Source organism: Lutjanus erythropterus, chromosome 15, assembly GCF_056507025.1.
Source record: "Lutjanus erythropterus isolate fLutEry1 chromosome 15, fLutEry1.hap2, whole genome shotgun sequence".
NCBI lineage: Eukaryota > Metazoa > Chordata > Actinopteri > Lutjaniformes > Lutjanidae > Lutjanus > Lutjanus erythropterus.
This window is the reverse complement of record NC_139331.1, coordinates 20,294,531-20,316,253: the sequence shown is the minus strand read 5'-3', so window position 1 is coordinate 20,316,253 and position 21,723 is coordinate 20,294,531. Positions and strand designations below refer to the sequence as shown.

Here is a 21,723-nt window from a genome sequence, read left to right as displayed (position 1 = left end):
GGCATTTTTTGAGCTTCAATATGTGCCAGGAAATTGTCCTCCTTCACAGCATAATAGAGCTGTCAGAACTATTCACTCAGCTTTATGAAATCAAGGATATTGTGAAAGGGATCTTCAAGCGCACGATCATGGGTCTGCAACAGCTGTCTGTGGCGAGAGATGACATTCACTCCTTAAGGGGATACTTTGAATTATTTGAAGTGAGGTTGTATGAAATACTTTTCCATGTCAGTGTATTACCCAGAGAAGGAGCAGCAGGAGTAAAGGTGGAGGAAGCTACACAGCAGCAGCTGCTGCATGTACACCAGCAAAACCTATTTTGGCCACCTAAAATTTTCACTGCTTTACCTTGCAGCTTGTGCGACTTTTGTGTTTTAAAAGCATAGTTTGGATTCGCTGAAGCCACACAATGACACCAACTAATTGATCCAGGCAGCTGTAAACCAGCAACTCCTGTGGTCTGCGTGGTAAAAGCACTGATTTTGCCAGTGGAGACTGGTTGAGCAAGAGAGAGGGAAATCTGGCTTATGTAACGATGGTTTCCTGTCAGAAAGGCTGACTGATGGTAAGGTAAGGCAGTGAAAATATTCTCAATATAGCTTGTACTTAAACTGATTTTGATTTCTTTAGGTGGCTACAGTACCTTTTGTTGCTGACCCTGTCTACAGCAGTACACTGCTTAGCTTCTGTGCTAGTGCGCCTCCTGCTTCTCCAAACTGGGGACATCCCTGTCACCATCTACTGTAGGCAATACACTGACTATTGATAAGTACCTCATACAACTCCGCCTCAAATAATCTGAACTGTTTCTTTAAAGAACTTAATATATGACAGCCGTGTCCAAGGCAACGGACTGTGTTTGAGTCTTTTTAGCACTTAAAGCAATGAGCAGTAGTGTGACAGTTTTGGGGAAATAACCAATTACCTGCTTTCTTGTTGAGAATGAGGTGAGAAGATCTACACCACTCTCAGGTATATGGTGCTTATATAGCTGAAGCTAGCAGATGTATATCTTAGCTTTGCATAAAAACAAGAAATATGTGGATTAATCTTTTCTGGTTCAGATAAAACTCAGTAATTTATGCATCTTTATCTTTCCCCAAAATGACAATTCTCTTTTGTACAGGCTTTACGTGCAGAACTATTTCTTGGCACAGAGAAATAACTTCCAGTCATCCCTGCTGGTTGTCTGACACCTGCTCCAAAAGAAAGCAAATAATCTTGTATCTCAAATATCAATTATTCCTTTAAGAAATAATCATGCACATAATCTCTTGCTAGGGTAATGACCATATGAAAAAAGTCTTACATAATATGAATAATACTTTAATGTGACATTTCAACACTCTGTGGATCCCCTTTGGTGTCTTATTTTTATATTTTTAACCTTTCCATTGATCATGTAACACTCTCCATGACTGAAAAAGTTCCACAATCTCTATCAAACTGATAAGGATCTTTTCTACACAGATATTTCTGTGTGTGCTCATACTTCAGCATTGAGATTGTGACAGACTGACATAAGCAAAAATCTATTTGTAATCCATTTCTAGAGAGAGCTGCCGAGCAGGTGTGTCTTGTCAGGAGCCAGAAAGCTGTAAATAGACCTAACTAAATATTTCCAAAACAAAATACTGCCCACGGCAGACTGAGAAATGATGCTTAGACAGATTTGTAAACTCTAAACTGTCAGTATCTATCTGCTCAAGGCTCTGCTGTGAAGAAAATCAGAAACAATGTCCAGACTCAGAGTATAATTCACGAATAAGCAAAACAAAACACATTAAATTCACATTCAGAACACTAGAGAAAACTTAAGTGCAATATGGCTCAGATCTGTACTCTTTTTTTTATAGATAATAGACAGACTGATATACACGTGGAGCTCCATGTGCAGAATTTACAGATCGCCCTGCCTGTTGCAAAGAAAGCTAGAAAGAGTTTTTAAATCAGACCACATTGGAGGTGACAGGAAAACATTTTGTTGTCTAGACTTAATCGGCTCTTTTTCCTTCTTTAAGGAAAATTGCCGAGGGTGCTTTATTGTGATGAAAGGACAAGATGATTCAATTGAGAGACACAGAAACTGTATGGAAAAACTTTGTCAGCAGCAGAAATTCAATTCTGAGTGTGTATCACAATGAAAAGGTGAATGTAAGTGTACCATTGTGAAGGCAGCTGACCTCAGGCTTGTTAATGCAGCCTTATCATTCCAAGGTCATGCTATATCCCAGATTTAAAATGTGCCATAATATACAAAAGTAAAACTAAATGTTTTAATTGTTACCAAACCAGTTTAGAGGAATGGCATTTCTCCAACAGTTTTTTGGCATTCCTCTTTCTTTCCTGCTGCCACTCTTGTTTGAAGAGCTCTAAAAGCAGAAGCTGCAGGGTCAGGATGGTAACCTCACTTTTGTTTCCAACCATTGTGCTGCAAGCTCTTCTATCTCTATTCTCTTGCTTATTCGTGGTTTATTTCATATCAATTTTATACAACGTTTTGGCCTGAAATGACCTTCATGAAGAGATCAATAATGTCAACGCAATAAGCAACACAGCCTGGAGTTTAGAATATTATTTTATTGTATTTTATTACTTTTATTCAGGATCTGCTTGAATTGTGGAGTTCTGCCCTGTCAGTTATTCAGAAGTGTAAAAACATATGGTTATTTATCAGCACTTTGACACCAGCTGTCAATTAAAAGGAAGAAAAAAAGGGTAGAAAACAAAAAGGTTGCTGGTTACATAACGTTGGTGAATTCTGAAACATGTCGGTCTCCAATGGGAGCAACTATGGCCTTGAATCATATGATGCATTTGGCTTGTTTAGACAGAATTTTTAGTTATATAATATTTTTTATACTCCATCTACCTACTGAGTCTGACAGCTAAAGAATTTTCAGGGGAAAAATAACTTGTGTTAGCCGTGTGACTGGGGAGAAGAGGTCCCAGTTTCTTCTGTATTGTACAGACTGTGATGATCTGAGAGGCGCCACAAAACCATGAAATATCCAGGTGTGCATATATTCAGATAATTTATTAGTTGGTTAATTTTAATGAGTAAGAAGTTGATAACTTTGTCTCCCAAATGTGAAAAACAAGTCTTAATTAGCCTTAGCAGATTAAAATTCTATTAGTATTTAGCCATTTTTTTCTTTTATTCATTTGAGATGCCCACAGATGTGACTGTCTGATTGTGTGTGTGTGTGTGTGTGTGTGTGTGTGTGTGTGTGTGTGTGTGTGTGTGTGCGTTCCAGGCAAGGACTTGTCATTGATCTTATATATGTTTATTAGCAGGCCTATTTTAATATTTTCTATTAAAATATTTTAGATATATTTTTTTTTTTTTGTTGTATGTTATTTAAGATAATTAGAAAATGTGTAAAAGTGTAAGTGTAAAAAAAAAAAAAAAAGTAGGCTATGTCAAGTTATTCCAAGGGACACATATTTTCTTTAAGGGGTCCTCTGCATTACTGCCTACGTGGCACTGGGTGGCGCCATGGCACACTGGGGTTTAAACTAGTCTCTTAATGTCCAGCAGTCGTCGCTAAAACTCCAGTTTTTCTTTGCCAAAATCAATCCCACAATCCCCGCACACCGGCGGTGTATTCATTTGAATGGTAAACTGTGAAACGCTAGCGAACCTGCACACACAGTGAGGAGTTGCTGGAGTTCAACCAGTTTTTCACGTTTTGGATTTACACACCTGAGGAGACCTAATGACACTTCACAACATGAGTCGGTTGGTATTTAACTTTACTGTTTAAAAGGTGAAAGTAATCCCTGAACTGCCATATATGAAACATATGTTGCCTGAGTTGGGATGCTAACTAGCTAGCTGGCACTAGCGGCCCAGATAGAATACTTTCAACGTCTCCGTGTATCCTTGATAGTTGTGCTACAAGCTAACAGTTAAAGCTAACGGTAGCTAGTAACATGAGCTAACTTTTAGCTAAGGGACGTAACGAAATGCAGCGTTCCTCTCCTCCAAACATCGTCTGTCTTATTAGCAAGACAGAAAATATGCTATCTTAACTTCAATCAACGTATAGAGACATTTGCGACTTGTTGCAGCTAAGCAAGCTAACGCAGCAGCCAACGCCTTTGTAACTCATATGTAGCGTTTTTGTTTTGTTTATCTCATTTGAATGTTTGCTTATAGTCTATTTTTATTCACGCAGCTGCTTCTTAAACCACGTACTGTGTATGGGAAGCTAACCTTTAAGTTGTTGTTCCACAAAATCTGACTACAAGTCTTGCATCTTCTCTCCTTAAATTTAGAATTACTAATGATTGTTCTACAATTGTTTGTCCAACAGTGTCTCTTATTCTGGCAGCTGGTAAGCATGAGCTGGTTAGCATGTTTGGCAACGAGACGTCTTCAACCAGAATAAATCCAATGGCTTTCTGCAATCCTGCCTGCACCTTTCTGTTGAAAAGAACATGAAGCAGGTATGGAGACGTGTGGAATCAAATGTATATAGTTTATTGTGAATAATATATCCAGTGGTGACTGTGAAGTACAGTTCAGTGGTATTATAGTAGTAGTGGCCTCATCCCTTATCCTTTTGTTTTAGGTGGATATTATAAATAAGGAAGAATTAGATAAAGAAAGGTGAGTCTCTAATCCACATCTGTGGGGTTCATCTAATTATGATCACTCACTATCTGTTAGGGGTGTAACAGTATACAAAATTGAATGTATGTCTGTTTTACGGTCACCATTCAGTTCATTTTTAGCACAGCAGGGAAAACAAACAAAAAAGGTAGAAAATGAAATGAAGGCACATTGTCGCTCAGGATGCCGTGGTTAGTAAATTTTCCCACCGGTTAATAAACTCGATTACTGTTGAAACTGGACATGAAAAGATATGAGTGATAATGCTGTTAGAGGTCTTACTTAGATCTTTAATATTAGATTTTTAGAAGGCTAGTTCATAGAGTTGTAAAGTACACATTGGTTGTAATATTAGCTGCTTGTGAAGACTGGTTTAAACAAGTAAGCCTCAGTTTTAAACATGGTAGCACTAGTGATTGCCTTAATATTAATGTACTGAACAACTTAATACTTACTTTTATGTCAGCCTCTGTGATTAGGCAACAGTGCACCACAATGAAGTTTGTGAATGGCTGTCAAATACTCAGTATAAAATTAACTTAGCTGAGATCAACATCATTATGCTTAAAACCAGACTCCTGGTGCTCCTGTGCTATGACTCTGCTGCTGCTGTACTAGCATAATGGACAATAATCTGTGCAGTGCCAAAACATAGGTGAAACTCGCACTCCATAACTTCTCTTCCATGTCTGCAAGTAGTATATATAAATACACAACTTTGACAGTTGGGGTCTCAGGGTGTGCCAAACCAAGGAAGTCGCATACCGATCCTAACATCCTGTACTGAAAGGGTTTGGGAAGAACATATGTACTGTTACACCCCTACTATCTGTGTCCCACAGATCATCCCCCTCAGTCACTGGACCATTAAGGCACCTTTTCCATAACCATTATCACCGTGTCTGTGGCTTTGAATTGTGTGGTTTTCCAAACATAAGTAAGCTTTGCATCTGGTTGACTTTCCTCTCTGCAGATTTCAAGTCCATTACGGAGTACACAGCCCAGGCAAAGCAAAATTATCTCACAAGAGGAAGGGTTGTCCAGTGGCGGAGGTGGGCTTAAAGCTGCACCGCAAAACATCAGATGTAGCCCGTGTCCAGGACCGCGGCATGGCCAACAAAGAAAATGAGCTGACGTGCTCCGATGATGTGCGGGGCATGCACTACAATGACAACTGCGGGCTCCCTGTGAACTCTGCAGAGGCCTCCAAGATGGCAGGGGCCAGCAACAAGTATAGTGACTTTACTGAGGTCAGAGTCACACTTAAAGCTCTGTTGTGGTAAAAAATAATTGTTTCTCTGACTTTTCTTCACTTGGATTCACTGCTGCAGACTTGATTCCCTCTGTGTATTGTGTGTGTGATTACACAGCTATCAAAGGACCATGAAGCTATGACTCACGTCCTTTTTGGAAGGAATCTACGACTAAAAGTTGCCCAAACACTATGGCGAAGAAATGCCAGTGAATTAGTGGCTTACCTAATAAGGTAATAAGTAACAGCTAAAACTGCATTTTAGTAATTTGTTATTCCTCAATTAAATAACATGCTTCACCTAAATCATTTTTTGCTTTCCCAGAATTCAAGACACAGGGGTGCTGCTTGACTGCTTACCTGTCTTAACAAACGAGTGAGTCTCATCTGGGTGCTGGGTGCATTTTCGCTTCTTAATAATTCAGCTTCGTCTGTACTGACTGTACCGCTGAATACTGCAAATCTGTATCAAGCAAGTTTATGTAGAGTAATTGGTGCCTCAGCCAGGGCCCCAAATTATTTATTTTTCAACACCTGCCACCTGCAGGTCACTGAACATTTCTGCCAGCCACAAATTTTTTTTTGCCTGGCTGAAATGTACGTAGAAGGCATCAGAATTGTAAACACTGAGTCACTGGTTCCTGACAGTAGAACATGGAGTGTTTCATGTCGTCATGTCACCTTAATCCCTGACTATTCTTAACTTAAGTCAAATTGTATTTATGCAGCTCAAAATCAGAAATCACAAATTTCCCCAGTAGGCGTTACCATTCTTTTAAAAGATAATATTTATTGATATAATATATTAATATAAAATATAAGCGAAACTCTACCATGGTGGCAGGAACCTGAATTTCTTACCTGCTAGAGATTACATTTACCCTGTATTTGACAGGTGACAGATCATAATTTCATTCCCATGCTACAACTAATAATTTCTATTTTTTTTATTATTGTTATTAATTTCTATTATTAAGCCATCTGTTCTTTTTGCAGCAAATCTGAAAGTATAAAATGTCATTAAGTGGTGAAAAATATGCAGCATGGTTTCTCAGACCCCAAGATGACATTTTCACGCTTGTTGTATTGGATGACCAACTGTTGAAAACCTACAGATATTCAATTTACAACGATATAAAACAGAGAAAAGAAGCAACTGCACACCTCTAAAAAAAACTAGAACCACCAAATATTTGGCATTTTGCTTGATAATTTATTTCAACAGTTAACTGATTAACAAAAGTACTGTGTGCCAAATTTAGCAACTCTGAATTATCCTTTCTTCTCTTTTAATGTTCACACAGAAGACTTTAGCAGATACTTAATTTGTGTAGAGATTGTATGTATGTGAAATCTGTCATCGATTCAAACTAATTTCCCCCAAGTGCTAAAAAGCACAAGTTTCAAATTGACTGAACAGGAAGAATAACAAACAATCTTCTGTAACTCTCTGAGAGCTCATGTTGGGGTTTAATATTGTTAATATTTCTCCTCATTGTGATCCAGTGACCATCAGAGCAAGTGTTAGACTGAAGTTAAGAAATTTGAGTGCAGTTTTCCATTTATTTTTTCTGTGTTTGGCCACATGACTGCTAATCAGCTCACTTTCTTTCTCTCGTGTGTGTTTTCCTGTTTCAGCCTTCAAACCGAAGCACCATGTTTGTCACTTGGCTGCTGCGTTGACCTCCTGCCCCAAGTGAAAGTGATTCTTGCCAGCAAATACGAAGAGTAAGTGTCATTTATATATGTTTAATCGTCCATCTTATATCTAGAAGTACTGAGTTGAACGTGGTTAGCTGTTTTAGTTTTGAAGGCTGATCCAAGGAGCTTCAACCAGTCTGATGAATAACTAATGAACAGATGAAGCTTCTTGGATGAATGATGAAACATCTAGCACTTGTATCTAATGACCTGGGTGACACTTATGTTGTGACAAACTCTTCTGCTTTAACCGTCTGTTTTTTGTCTTTTACAGACACATAATGGTGGGTTTACACTGGGTTCAATCCGTCATCAGGAAATGGTGGCCAGAACTTTCAAAAAATGAGAAAAGACTGCGGGACAGTCGTTCAGAAGACAGGTGAGAACTGCATGCCTGAATGTAACCTAATAGTCCCTCCATGACTCAACCAAGACTTAAAGTGTAGCTACAGGTATTTTTACCTGTATTTTCCCAGGTTTCAAATTTTCTATTCAAATCTTAATTGTACAACCAATGAACAGTATTACAATAATGCTCCTTTATGGCAAACCGAACACTTGATAGGCATTTTAATTCCGTTGGCACGAGTCTGTTGCCTCCTTTCATTATCTTAAACATTTACCTGTGGATGTGGTCAAGCCAGATATGATTGTATGTTGGTTGTATTACGGCAGTTCATTTCCTGAACAGAGTTTATAATCAACCTTTAGTCACTTTGTTATATCTTTTCAATTATAGAAATTCAAAATGGGACTGAAGCTTTAGTTTATCAAATTTTTACAATGTCTTTAACTTCCTTTATTAGTTGTTTATGCTCTTCTGTCTTGTAATTTGCTGTTCACTTGCTTATAAACAAAGGAGGTATTTCAGCAAAATATTATGTTAGGGGTAATGTACAGTAAGTGCGTCATTATTGTAAAATAAACCATGATACAAAGCTTACAAAAGGACAATCATTTGACACAAATTCATTTAAAAATTATTTTATTTATTCAAAATTGATTTTATTGCTCCTGCTAAGTCATTCCGTGTCTATGATCAGAACTGTGTTTATAGCAACAGTCTGTTATTCATTGCAGCGTTCTTCTATTCACAAATAACAAACCACAGCATTCCATAACTGACCAATCAGAATCGAGTAAGCAGCAAATAATGTCTTTGAACATTGAATAGGTTGTTTATGTTCTCACATGTGGACTGAAATATTGATTCTGGTATCACAGTGGTCATAAGAAAATGCCATAAACACTGTGACTCATACAGTAACACGTCATCAATTCAGACATTTATCTCACACGCTTTTCTAGTTACAGCTGATTGTGTTGTGCTGCTGAGGTTACCATGGATGTTTTTGGAGTTTATAAATCAAATTTTGTAAAAAGTTGCATGAAAAAAACTGCCACATTTCTGACTAAAGTTGTGAACTTGTAGTGGGTAGGGGGCTCTGAGCAGGGATGGGGATTAAGGGTGTCGTGGGCTTTTTACAGTCACTGTCTGTGAGGTCCTGTGTTCACTCATAACATATTGAATCGTTGATGTCTGATGATGTTTATTGCAGGAATATTGAAGTCATGAAGCAGCGGCTTAAGGACTTGTGGAAGGAAGGAGCCCGGTTATGTTTGGTTCCAGGATCCTCGGGAGAACTGGCAAAGGTAAATGGCTGTAAAAGTTTGGTCAGTGCAGGGAAAATTACAGATTTCTTTTTGTAAATGGCAGTCCTTCAAAATATGTTCAGCACTCAGGTTTTTTTTCCTTCTGTTACAGACAAAACTACATTAAATGATTGCAATACAGCTGACTCAACACCTGCCTGTAAATGTTTTGAAATGAACATTGTGTCACACAGTCATAGATACAGGTGCTCCCTCTGTTTTTCCACCCTCTGTTGATTTTGGGTGGTCACAGCCAACCGCACCCATCTTAAAAATAAAACTCCAGGTCCACCAGTAGCGTTTGTAACCTGAGTTGAGAGTCTGCATTTGGTTTGTGGTTCATTTGTTTCCAACTTCACGTCCTGTTTCATGGTGAAAAAGCATCAGACCATTTCATTATTTGCTTCATAACTAAACAAGTGTACTGACGACATCCCTTTAACTATTGTTAACGACATTGTATATTGAAAACTATATTAAAAACAACTTAAATTATCAGAGACACTTGGGGACCTGTTGTACAAGAATATGGTTGAGTTTGCTAAATATAATTTCATAAGATTTTCTTAAATAGACTTTTGAAATCTACTCGTATACAAAAGATGAATGCGATATTGTTATGATGTAGGCCTATGCACGTCAACAAAGGAAAATAAGAAAACATGTAAACTTTCCCATTTTGAATATTTGTGAATGTATTTCTGAGTTTGTGGTGCATTTAAATTCACCACAAAGTCCTGTCTGTGTGTGTGTGTGTCTGTGTGTGTGTGTGTGTGTGTGTGTGTGTGTGTGTGTGTGTGTGTGTGTGTGTGTGTCTGTCTGTCTGTCTGTCTGTCTGTCTCTGTGTCAACCTTAAAACACAGCAGAGCAGAAGCAGTGAGCCTGTAAAGCCTGTAGAGCTGCAAAGATTAATCAATTGTTAATTGACTACTGAATTAATCAGCAACTGTTCTATACTCAATTCATTGTTTTGAGTCTTTTTTTTTTTTTTTTTTTTTTAAGGAAAAAAAATGTTCAAATTCTCTGATTCAGGCTCTTGAATGTGAATATTTTCTAGTTGCTCCAATAGTTTCTATACTTTCTGACAGTGAACTGAATAAATTTGGGTTTTTGACAAAACAATACATTTGAGGATTATCTTGGGCTTTGAGGAAACAGTATTTATCTTTTTTCACCATTTTCTGGACCCAACAACCAATCAAGAGAATCGACAGATTAATTGATTATGAAAAGAATTGTTAGTTGCAGCCCTACTCAGCTTAAGTTTTTATTACATGTTTGGCAGATGTTCATTTTGGACCCTGCCACTTCATTATCTGATCTGCTCTTTGGATCAGTGTTTATGGAGAATGCCGATCAAACTACAACAATCGTTGGCTGATTGATCAGAGCACTCTTGAAGTTTAATAAAAGAAATGTTTTGAACTGTTACGTTTATAATATGAAAAACAAATATTATTCTAATGTATGGAGACTGTTTCACTGGCTGTGATGACCACTAACGTGTTATCTCCGCTTCATGTTGCAGGCCATTGAGGCTTATCTCTCACAGCTGCCCTGACAGTTGACAATGTAGCACTCTGAGGATGTGACCACTACTGCCGGATCATGGCTGTGTTTTGAACTCATCATGATGAGAAACGGACTGGTTCATTCAGCCTCTTAAACTCAAACCTCTTACTGGGACTGAACTTGACAATTCAGACGACTCCCTCAGTGAGAACTGGAGACTCTTAAGGAGGGTTGAAGAGAGCCTTTCTGCAAGAAAAAAAAAAGAAAAAACACAGCAAATGACTGCTTCACATTGAAGTGGACCGTCTTGTGAAGGGGCATATTTAGTGGACCTCCATGAGACTGGGTGTACTGTCGCTCTATGAAGTGCCAAGCTCTTTGTCTCTCACTACACCACTCTTTGCCATTGAATTCAAATGCACTTGTGGATGTAATGAATGCTCCGCCGTTTTGATGTTTTGCGCCTGGGTCCACCGGAATCAGGAACTTGAATCTTGCAACAGTCTTAAATTATTAGAGCTCCTCTTGTTTTTGTTTTGCCTCTTCATATGACATTTGACTGTATAATGTAAAATGTAAAAACAAGTGATTCTTTTAATCTTCTTTTAAATAAATTTGATAAAAATCATACCTGTATTCTGTTCTTTTCATTGTTTGCATATAAGAAAGGGTACAATAACAATGAGCTGTTATATTGCAGGAGAAATAAGCTGTGACGTAGGCTCAGAGAATAAATCTTTTATATATTAGGACAAATATGGTATAACAAATATGTTTAAGTCAACATATAATTGTTTTCCCTCCTGTTCTTGCTTAATGAGTCATCCAAAGTGATCAAACAAGTTTTTCAACTTTTCTTGTTTGGAGATGGTGTGTGGAGTTTTTTTTTTTTTTTTTTTTTCCCATCAAAGCTTTATCTATCAAAATATTTTTCAGTTTTCTGTTTATCAGAACAATACCAAAAGTCAGAAGTAGAATTGATCAGAACAGAATCAAACAAGATAAATAGATTAAAAGGACAATAAACATTATCACAATAAAATAGATTTAAAACCTACAATAGTAATTAAAATGGAGTTAGATAAAAGCCAAACTAAAAACAAGATAAAAGACAGTAAATCTGACGATGAACAAAAAATAGTAATAATAAAGTGAAATAGAATACAATTTCACAAGACAAATAAGCAGAAATAATGAATAAAATTAAGGTAGTGTTAAGAAGGTAGAATTATGAAAGTAAAATAGACAAGAGTGGTAAAGGAGACAAAATAAAAATAATACAATAATACAAAAGTAGATTATGTAATCTAGTAGAATTTTAAAAATGCTATTGTAACATTTAATTATGAATATGTCTTTTCTAGATGTAACTTTGGAAAGTTAATCAAATATGTAATGACTTGAAGGAAATGAAAAAACATGGGAATTAGAAAAAACATTCCTGAATTAAAAGAAATCCAAATAAAATCACATTTTCAGAAAACTACTTTTATTTCTTAACATTCAAAATATAGTACTTTTTAACTAACAGCTTTAAATAGGGGTTTTCATGTTAATTTCCACAAAAGTACTTTACTGCAGAAATCAAGTAAGTTTGATTGCTGTTTTTGTTGTTTGTTTATAATTTTAGAAATAATATGTACATGAAAAGTGTGTACACAAACACTAGGGATAAATATACAAAGGTAGAGAGAGAAAGAAAAAAGAAAAAGCAATACAAATTCAAAGAAATGTATTATCAGTCCATTAGAAATTTATCAAACATATGAACATTTGTAACTTCTTATTCTCAAGGCCTCTTAATGTGGTGTCATATTGATGCTGTTCTTGATATTATAGTCAAAAATTGGGAGGAATTTCTGCAGAATTTCCCTTTTAATAAAGGTAACTGCATAAAAACCTTTATCCATATCATTACCTTTAAAACGTATAAAATCTCGCAATTCATTGTTAGCTCAGTTTTTCCTCTCATGTAAAGTTGAACCAACCCAAAATATTCTGGGAAACATAGCAATGATAAAATAAAATAAAATAAAAAATAAAATAAAATAAAAAACAGATTGTTTCTTCTTTCAGTTCACAGAAAATTCAAGAATATTCAATATCAATTCTAAATGTCGCTAATGTGTCTTATACTGGATAAGGAAACTTTATTACTAAGACAACAGTCGTAACCAACAAGCCAAGTTTCCTGTCAATTCATTTCTTCCTTTGGCAGAGTTACAGCTTGTATGGATTTCATGATAGATTTATTCAAGCGTGTACGCCTCAACTTCTCCCTGGAGTGTGATTGTCGATCGGTATAAATAAAGTTTTCGTATGTGTGACGTCATTTTCCGCAGAGACAGCTGATGTGCTGAGTCTTCCGCTCCGTCTCCAAACGGCTCCTGAATACATGTAGACGTACACACAGTAAGACAGTCAGATTTTAATTTAAAAGAAGGCAGCATGGTTCACAGAGACAGAATAGCGCTGCTGTGGCTGTTTCTGCAGGCCGGACTCGTCTTGGTGAGCTGTTTCACGGACATGGAGACGGGGCCTGGCGCAGGTGTATCCACACAGTCCAATGGAGATCGGTTCAAAATCGAAGGAAGAGCGATAGTTCCCGGGATTAAAACACAAGACTGGGTCTCCGCGGCCAGAATCCTGGTGGAAGGAGAAGAATACGTGGGATTTTTGAAGTAAGAAACAGTCACAGTTCTAACTGTTAGCCAGTTAGCCTGTTAGCGCGGCTAGTTAGCATTAGCTTAGCCAGATCGCTTAAACGGTTGGTTGACGGTAACCGCACATACGGCAGCTGCTGTTGGCAGATGGCAAGTCTTAACCTAACTGCTCTAACTCGTTTACGGCTTAATAATTGTCATGCCAACCGGAACCACAACATGGTTATTTAATTACTACTTAGCTGTCATTGAACTTTGTTGTTAATTTTATTATGACTTCAACCAGGGCAGGCCTTTCTGTAGCAGTACCTGTAACCAAAACAAACCTTGGCCACAAGAGATTGGTCTGTTGTTGCAGTTTTATAACCGCTTACTTCTTTCAGCCAAATCCCACACTAGAATTATTATGGATTTTTAATTTTGTATAGTTTTTAATTTTTGCTTTCAATACAGTGTAGTCTCAGTTAAGCTAGTTTCTAGAGTGGGCTTGCTAATTTCACTTGGGTTTTTTATTGTTTAAAAAATATATTATTTTAGTTGTCATTAGTTATAGTCTTTTTTTTAGTGTAATATAAATGGGTATTTATCTGGGGCAAGACTGAAGAAGTTCTGAATAAGTATTACAATACAAATCCTTTGTGAGAGCAGTTGAATGACTGTCATGTAGACATGCCAAGGTTTGTATTGATGACAAATGTTACCTGATTGACAAAGACTGAAACCTAAGACATTTCTAGTTAGTTTTGTAAGACACAATGTTAGTTAATCAGTGAGGGGTTTTTTTTTTATTTCAGTTACCTCACATGTTCTTTCACTCATAGTTTTAGTTTGTACTTCAATTTTAGTTGACTGTGTAAACCTGTGCCACAAAAATCACTAAAGTTTACTGTGTGTTACTCATTTGTGACTATATATACTATATGGTATGAATTTGTCTGTAGAGATGTTCTGATACTATTTTTTACTTCCCAATTGTGGGACATTCTGACAGACGGTTGATAGACAATATAACTATTATAGATGCAGATGGTCTACTTGAGTTACTTAACAGTGATTTTTTTTTTTTTTGGAGATGTCTGCTCTGCTTTCATAAGGCTGAGCCTCAACAGTTAACCTACATAAAACCACTCAGTTTCTAATTTATTCTGTACACATATCATAACTGTATACAGTTATACTGTTTTTGTTTCCTGAGAGATGTTTATAATATTTAGTCTGCCCTCATTGTTATAAATAGGGTGGATAAAATATATATGTAACAGTAGAATATAGAGCTGTCACAATGCCAGAATTCTAAACTGTGATACAATACTGTTACAAAAAATGATGTATGATACCTATTTCGGTACTATGGCAAAAAGAAAGTTCCAGGTACCCAAAATAGATCTCTTTTTTTCTTTCTGTATTTTTAACAACCCAGAGACTGAGCTGAGTTCTTGAGTGAGCACCTGCATTATTTTTGTTATAGCTTCAGTATTTATAATACCATAATTAATGGATATTTATATTTTAAATATGTGATATTGAGATATTGATCTGTTTGACAACCTAAACCCTCTATGAACTACAGCCAACAACATGTCCATAAAGTTGAATCAAGACCTCTGTCTCCCTGACACTACCATTCTTGACAACATCTAATTTTTGCTGCATTCTCGTTACAGAACTGATGGAAGTTTTGCCGTGAATGACGTCCCCTCAGGATCCTACGTTGTGGAAGTTGTCAGCCCTAGTTATAGATTTGAACCAGTACGTGTTGATATTACATCCAAAGGCAAAATGAGGTAAGATTTTACTTTTAGTGAGAAGACAAAAAAGGCATGCACAAATCTTTCATGTTGGTTGGTTGAGTCAACCTTAGCACACTCCCACTAAAGAAACTGTGTGTCATTTCCCAGGGCACGTCATGTGAACTACATCAAGACTTCCGAAGTAATTCGCCTGCCGTATCCTCTTCAAATAAGGTCTACTGGCCCTCACAGCTACTTCACGAAGAGAGAAACCTGGGGCTGGACAGACTTCCTCATGAACCCAATGGTAAACAAAAAAGATGTTGATGCATACACAGATATGTAATGTATACCCTTGTGGGGTAGTAGTTTCAATTGAGGCCATTTAGGCCAGGAAATGCCAGGATGGTTGGACAGAAATAGTCTTTGTGCTTCTGGCTCTCTTGTTCAAATGGATTGTCTTTGTTGCGTTTGCAGGTTATGATGATGGTTCTGCCCCTGCTGATCATTGTTCTACTGCCCAAGGTGGTCAACACCAATGACCCAGAGATGAGAAAGGTAAGGAAACTTTAATAACCTAAATTGTTATTTCGGATATATTGTGTGTACATTGAGTTTATCACAGTTTCTCTGAATTGTATTCAATATATTCTGATCAGTTAAAAATGAAATTATGATGACACCCACATCTGTGATGCATTGTAAACATATTTAACGATCAATCAAACTAAGGATTTTTTTTTTAATATTTGATTAATATAACAATTAATTTACCCAAAATAAATATCAACAACTTGTGTCACTAAGATTTCACAATTTTACTCAATAATCCAGAAAAATAGACACGAAAAGCATTTTCGAATAATGATAATAGTGACATATTTTAAAATTTGTCTAATTTCCACTCCATTTAATAGGCTTGTCAGATTCCTGATCAGAAATATACTGAACCACAAATTCATTAGACTTGCTGTGACAGATTTTAATCTAATCACTGTGGCAACACTCTTACCTGAACTGGACAGTCAGTATTTTTAAGTACTTGACTTGTCTATGAAGGTTCTCAGTCATCCAGGTCATAGTATGTGTAGCAAGAGTTGTCGTAGGCAACCAGACTTGATAGAGTTGTTGAAGACGTTTCGCCTCTCATCCAAGAAGCTTCTTGGATGATTTGTGGCACAAGTTTACACAGTCAACTAAAAGTGAAGTTATGGCAAAATGGCATTAAATGAATAGTAATTATGAAGTATTATGATATTTGGCCTTGTAAATCATTTGAAAAATGCTTTATAATAGGTTATTACTATGTTATAAAGCATTGTGAATATTTATGAGTGCTTAAAAATATAAATTTACATTGCTATGAGTAGAGAATAATGCATTATAAGTATGTTTATAATACGTTATAGATGTAGGCATCATAGAAAGTGTTGGTAAATTGGCACTTGACAGTCTAAGGTCCTGAAAGAACACAGTGTGTGTGTAATGTCAGTAGTCAAAGGAATACTTTAAATTTGTGATATCCTGTCCTTGTCTTGTGTTGTGTGAGAACATCATAACTGTGAGAAATGTCAGTAAAAATCAGTTTTCTGTTCAAGTCAGTGAGGATTTCCAGAGTGTGTCCCCAGCCTTTAATTCTCCATCTCCAACTATTTTCATCTCGCTTTTGTCTTTACAGGAAATTGAGCAGTCCATGAACATGCTGAGCCCCAACCCTGAGCTTCCAGACGTCTCTGAGCTTGTGACCAAGTTCTTCTCTGGCTCCAAGGGCTCCAGCAAGGCAGGCGGCAGCAGCAAGGGCACAAGGCCGGCTGCCAAGAGGAGGTAGTACTGTACGTGTCTCCTCAGTCTGCCTAACAAAGCTTGAGTTATGCCATGGAAGCAAGATTTTTAAGTGTCATTTTTCCTCTGGGTCTGTTGTACAGTTTTCTTTATTGATAGATGTTTTGAGCACATCATTATTTCTAATATGCTATTGGAAACTGAGAAAAAAAAGATTTTTTCATACTGCACTGATAGAAATTTCTTAAACCCTGCGAAAGCTGTTATCCTTAATTTTTTTTTGCTCTACACTTACTTCATGTGGCTCTACTACTCATCAATCTATTCTGTGCTAACTCTCCAGTGTGCATTTTTCCACTGCTGCTAATTCCACTACCTGAAAGAGAACATATATACAGAGATTTTCTTGTTTTTTCAATTTCAGTAATACGACTGTGAATGAAGATTAATTGAATTTTAAGACTGATAAATTCTTATTTAAAAGCCTAGATAAATAAATTGCAATGGTATATAACAACTGTGTTTTTATTTCAGACCATCTTATTGGTTTGAGAGTGAACACATGGCCTTTTCATTTTTTTGAATCATTATGTGGCGTACTGTATGGCCAGAATTCACATACTGTACATTACGTGCCTAAGGTGTATAAATTAAAATGGTTATCTTTGGCAGTTCAAAGGATGAAAGAGCTGTGTGGTTGCTTTCAAGATCTCTATAGTGTAACTGGCTTTACTTTTAATAAAGCGGACAGTCAAGTCCATATTAAAGTCATAATAAAATGTGTTTGTGATAAATGTCTTCAGTTCATGATAAGTCACTCATATTTGATCATGTGACAGGATGGCGAATGATTATTTAATATCATTTGTCAAAACAATTGGGTCAAGCTTTTTCCAGGGCTTTCAGACACTGACATGGTTTCTATCAGGGGAGGTGTTGTCATGGAGATGGGTCCATGGACATGCTGGCTTATAGTACCTGTAAAGATTTTCGAAATATGAAAGTACTACTGAGCTCACACATCAACAGATTAAGGCAAGATACTACAGGTGAAAAGGGTAAAAAAAACATAACAGACATACTATCAAACTTCCCTCTTTGATGACTTGCATCACAATTATTTATTTAGTTAGTTAGTTATACAGATTTTCTGAAATCTTATTTTTTTAAATGCAAATGAGGCATTATCTAATTAAATTTGCACTAATTTGCTCAAATTTCCAGAACAGAAGTCTGAACATATAATGGATAAAACTAGGTTAAACATTAGGTTCATTTTGTTACACACATTAGAGTCAAAAGATTTTACAGAGGGAATTTTTTATACCTATTTTAATCACTCCATAAATGTCAAAATTCTGTTAACAGCCATAAAAAATCTATATCTATCAAATTTTTAGTAATAAAATATTATATAAATCAGGCTATGATCAAACCTATCTTAAATGCCTTCATTTTTAATAATCTTGTTTACTGCAGGTGAACAGGGTAAAAAACATGAACTTAAAAAGACGTTTATCATCTGTAAACTCCTCAAGTTGATTACTTACATTACAATTCTTTTTTAACAGATTTTCTGTTTTTTGTTGAAGTATGCAAATGATGCCATGTCTAATTAAATACTTGCTAATTTTCATACATTTCAATGATGAGTCTAACCAGTGTTGAACACTGGAAAACAATACACTTTAGTTTACAGTACAGTTCTGTTATAATGTTTCCCGAATTAGACTACGGAGTCTAATAAGTGTTTGACTGTGGGAAATAATACATTTAAGTTTACAGCACATTGCTGTTCTAATGTGTCCCTTATTACCCTCAAAGTTAATAATACACTTCAGTTTACAGTGCACTTCTCTTGTAATGTTTTCCTAATTCCCCTCTAATAAAGTCTGCTAAGGGTCTAGAAAATGGTCTAATGCTGTCTAATAAAGAAAAAAAATTTTTTTTTTTTTTTGCTAATTTGATACGAAGTACAGCTTATTATTTTTTGTTAGTTTACTGAAAATTCAAGCGTGACCAAAAAACTGTATTTATTGTGGACTATTTTCCACTCTCGAGTTGGTGCACCAGTGGCAGCAGGACAGTGTATGTGGGATAGACTAAAAAGAAACTACAGTGCCAGTGTTCATTGTAATAAAGGGCCAAGTCACCCAGTGGAACTGTGCGGTTTATTCTTGAGTTTGTCGTAGTTTTTGGACAACAATGAAAGTTTGTGAGTTATATCAAAATTCAGCTACACAGACAATGCCTTGTAGTGGGATCAATCCATTCTTGGTTTTCGTCTTTTAATGGCTTGACAATAAAAAAATATAAAACATGGCGGGACTTATCCTTTAGTAATTAAACTGTATCAGATTGTTGTGATGCAGACTGTCTGCAATGACACGGACCAGATCTGTGAAGTCTGTTCGCTGTTCACCAACAGTCATGCTATTTGTACATATCATCTATGGCACGTTAAGTTTTATTACTCAACTGTTGGAGCAGGTAATGATTTGCATCATTTGTCAAAAAAAAAAAAGAATTTACAAATACAAACCAAATCAGACCAGATTCAACACATTTGATGCTGAAAACGCCCATGCTGACAGAACGTATAATTCTGCCTCTGACTTTGTATTTCACTGTTCATATCAGTACACACACAGACTCACTTTCACAGAATTGCACAGACAGACAAAGAGCACAGATTCATTCACAAAGCACTTTTGCCTCCGAGCAGAACAAAAGGCACACAGTTCAGGGAGATAACATTTGACATTACAGCATTAAAACACACATGTGTAATAATTTACAACAGCATCACTCGTCCCTCAGAGAGAAGTTGCTTGAAATATCACGTGTCCCAAGTTTTTCTTGAATATCAACAGAAATAGAGCGACAATCTCATATATCTTGTTACAACTGTGGAACTAATGCAGCTGTAAATGCACAGAAAATGTACAGATTAGCCCTTGAACACAAGGTCAAATATTGATTGCAAGAGCCAAGATAGAAAACAAAAAAGAAACATTCACTAAACACTGATATACACTAAGCAATTTACATTTACCATTTGTGAGGTGTAAGTGAAATATGCTCTTTGTACCATTAATTACTTTGAAATGTGTAAGCCTACAATATGTCCTTTATGTACAGTGCAAGTGAGCAATAGAATAAAGGAGGATTATATGAGGTTTAAAGGACAGGTTCAGAGTTTTTTACTCATGCTCATATGGTAAGTATGCTAATGTATGTTGTTACTAGTGCATGTAATAATTCCTCCTGCACACATTGGCCCTCAAGTGAATCCTTCATACAGTGACTTTAGTTTAAGAGATTGGGGACATCAAATTTCCTATGGAAAAATAGGAAAGCTAGAATTAAATTGGAAAAGAGAAGAGGGTTGCATTTATGTAGTTAAAAAAATTAAACCACTACTGGGCAGCACAACTTAGGGGTATAATTATGTGGATAATTAAAGAGACAGATGCAGTGTGGGTGGGAATGGAGCAAAGATCGTGGCAAAAAGTAACTTTGGAATCACTTTCATTCTCAGCTGAAACTGCATGGAAGAAACTCAAGACTGGTAGTGACTGAATAAGGAAGAGAACTAAGATAAGGTAGCTATGAAAATATGGTCAGTATTGCAAAAAAAAAAACCCTGAATTTGTCAGGCCACTAATTAGCAGCAAACCCAGAGTTGTTATCATCCATGATGGATGTAGGATGTAATAAAGTTAGATGGAAATTTCTTCTTCTGGTGTCTGTTCAGTGAGAAGATATCCTGAAATTTACAACACAGATGAAAGGTATAAAATAATTCAGTTGAAAATGTTACATACAGCTCATCTAAGAGCATGTAGATTGTAGAAAATTAACCAGATTTTATTGGCAATGTGCCGACATGGCTGTGATGAGTTTGGTGCACTCGTGCACATCTGAAGATCTTCTTGAAGGATGTAATTGATTATCTGTCCTCAGTGTTAAATATACAGATTCCCCACAGGCAGACCATGCGTGTACACGGAAAACAACCTGAAAATGTAAAGCAAAAGCAAACATGGTGCAAAATAGACGGTCATAATACACTGGAAATACAGAGAAGGGACTATAACAGGATGTTACAAAGTTCTATATACAAAGTTTTCACCCTCCTTGCAGATCATTTAAATGACTTTGTAGAGATCTGTTCTCACTTTGACATTAAAGGTATATTTCTATTGATGTTGAATGTCAAAGAGCCACAAGAAAAAAATCTACTTTGATTCAATACTGTAAAACAACTTCCAAAAGCACTGAGTTCTTTTTATAGGCAGTTTACTGTATAGACTTATTGGCAAAGCAGCTTGCAACTCGTGCCCTATAGTAGAATATCACTTGATGTTGGAAGAAGGACGTGACGTCTTTTCCTTCATGAAAAAATTACGGTAGGAAGGGATCACTTTACCACAAGTATGAGAGGAGGAATAATTATCGCAACCAGTAACGTATGTGAGTATTATCTGGAAAGAGTACTCTACTGATTTAGTATTACACACCTATTAGCATTGCTGGACTCACGATGAACAGTTTAAAAATGAATGCAGCAGAACCAGGGATGTTGTTTTTTACCCACAATGCAACCTGACCGTTGTCAGTTCAGTTAGAAATTGAGGTGTGTTATGCTAGTAGCTGCTAATGTAGTCTGGAGTTGCTAACCCTCAGTAGAGACAAGGAGCTAGATTATTTTTGTAGTCTTCAGCCCCAACTAATGCTGACTCAAGTGACACCACTTGAGTCAATTCATCAGACTTTGTGCTGCTTCATACAACTTTTTTCCTATCCAGT

General features: G+C 36.4%; 2 protein-coding genes across 2 annotated transcripts; both read left to right on the top strand.

The window, feature by feature from the left end:
* The first annotated feature begins 3,583 nt into the window (after positions 1 to 3,583).
* On the top strand, positions 3,584 to 11,364 carry katnbl1 (katanin p80 subunit B-like 1). Its single transcript, XM_084738008.1, has 10 exons — positions 3,584 to 3,742; positions 4,320 to 4,452; positions 4,578 to 4,615; positions 5,592 to 5,868; positions 5,989 to 6,104; positions 6,196 to 6,246; positions 7,509 to 7,598; positions 7,846 to 7,950; positions 9,131 to 9,224; positions 10,753 to 11,364. The coding sequence occupies exons 2-10, from the start codon at positions 4,444 to 4,446 to the stop codon at positions 10,783 to 10,785; spliced, it is 813 nt and encodes a 270-aa protein (XP_084594134.1). The 5' UTR covers positions 3,584 to 3,742; positions 4,320 to 4,443; the 3' UTR covers positions 10,786 to 11,364.
* Positions 11,365 to 13,049: 1,685 nt separating this feature from the next.
* emc7b (ER membrane protein complex subunit 7b) lies at positions 13,050 to 17,690 on the top strand. Its single transcript, XM_084737931.1, has 5 exons — positions 13,050 to 13,417; positions 15,064 to 15,183; positions 15,298 to 15,436; positions 15,607 to 15,687; positions 16,808 to 17,690. Exons 1-5 carry the CDS (start codon positions 13,185 to 13,187, stop codon positions 16,955 to 16,957), a joined length of 723 nt encoding a protein of 240 aa, XP_084594057.1. The 5' UTR covers positions 13,050 to 13,184; the 3' UTR covers positions 16,958 to 17,690.
* Positions 17,691 to 21,723: the final 4,033 nt, after the last annotated feature.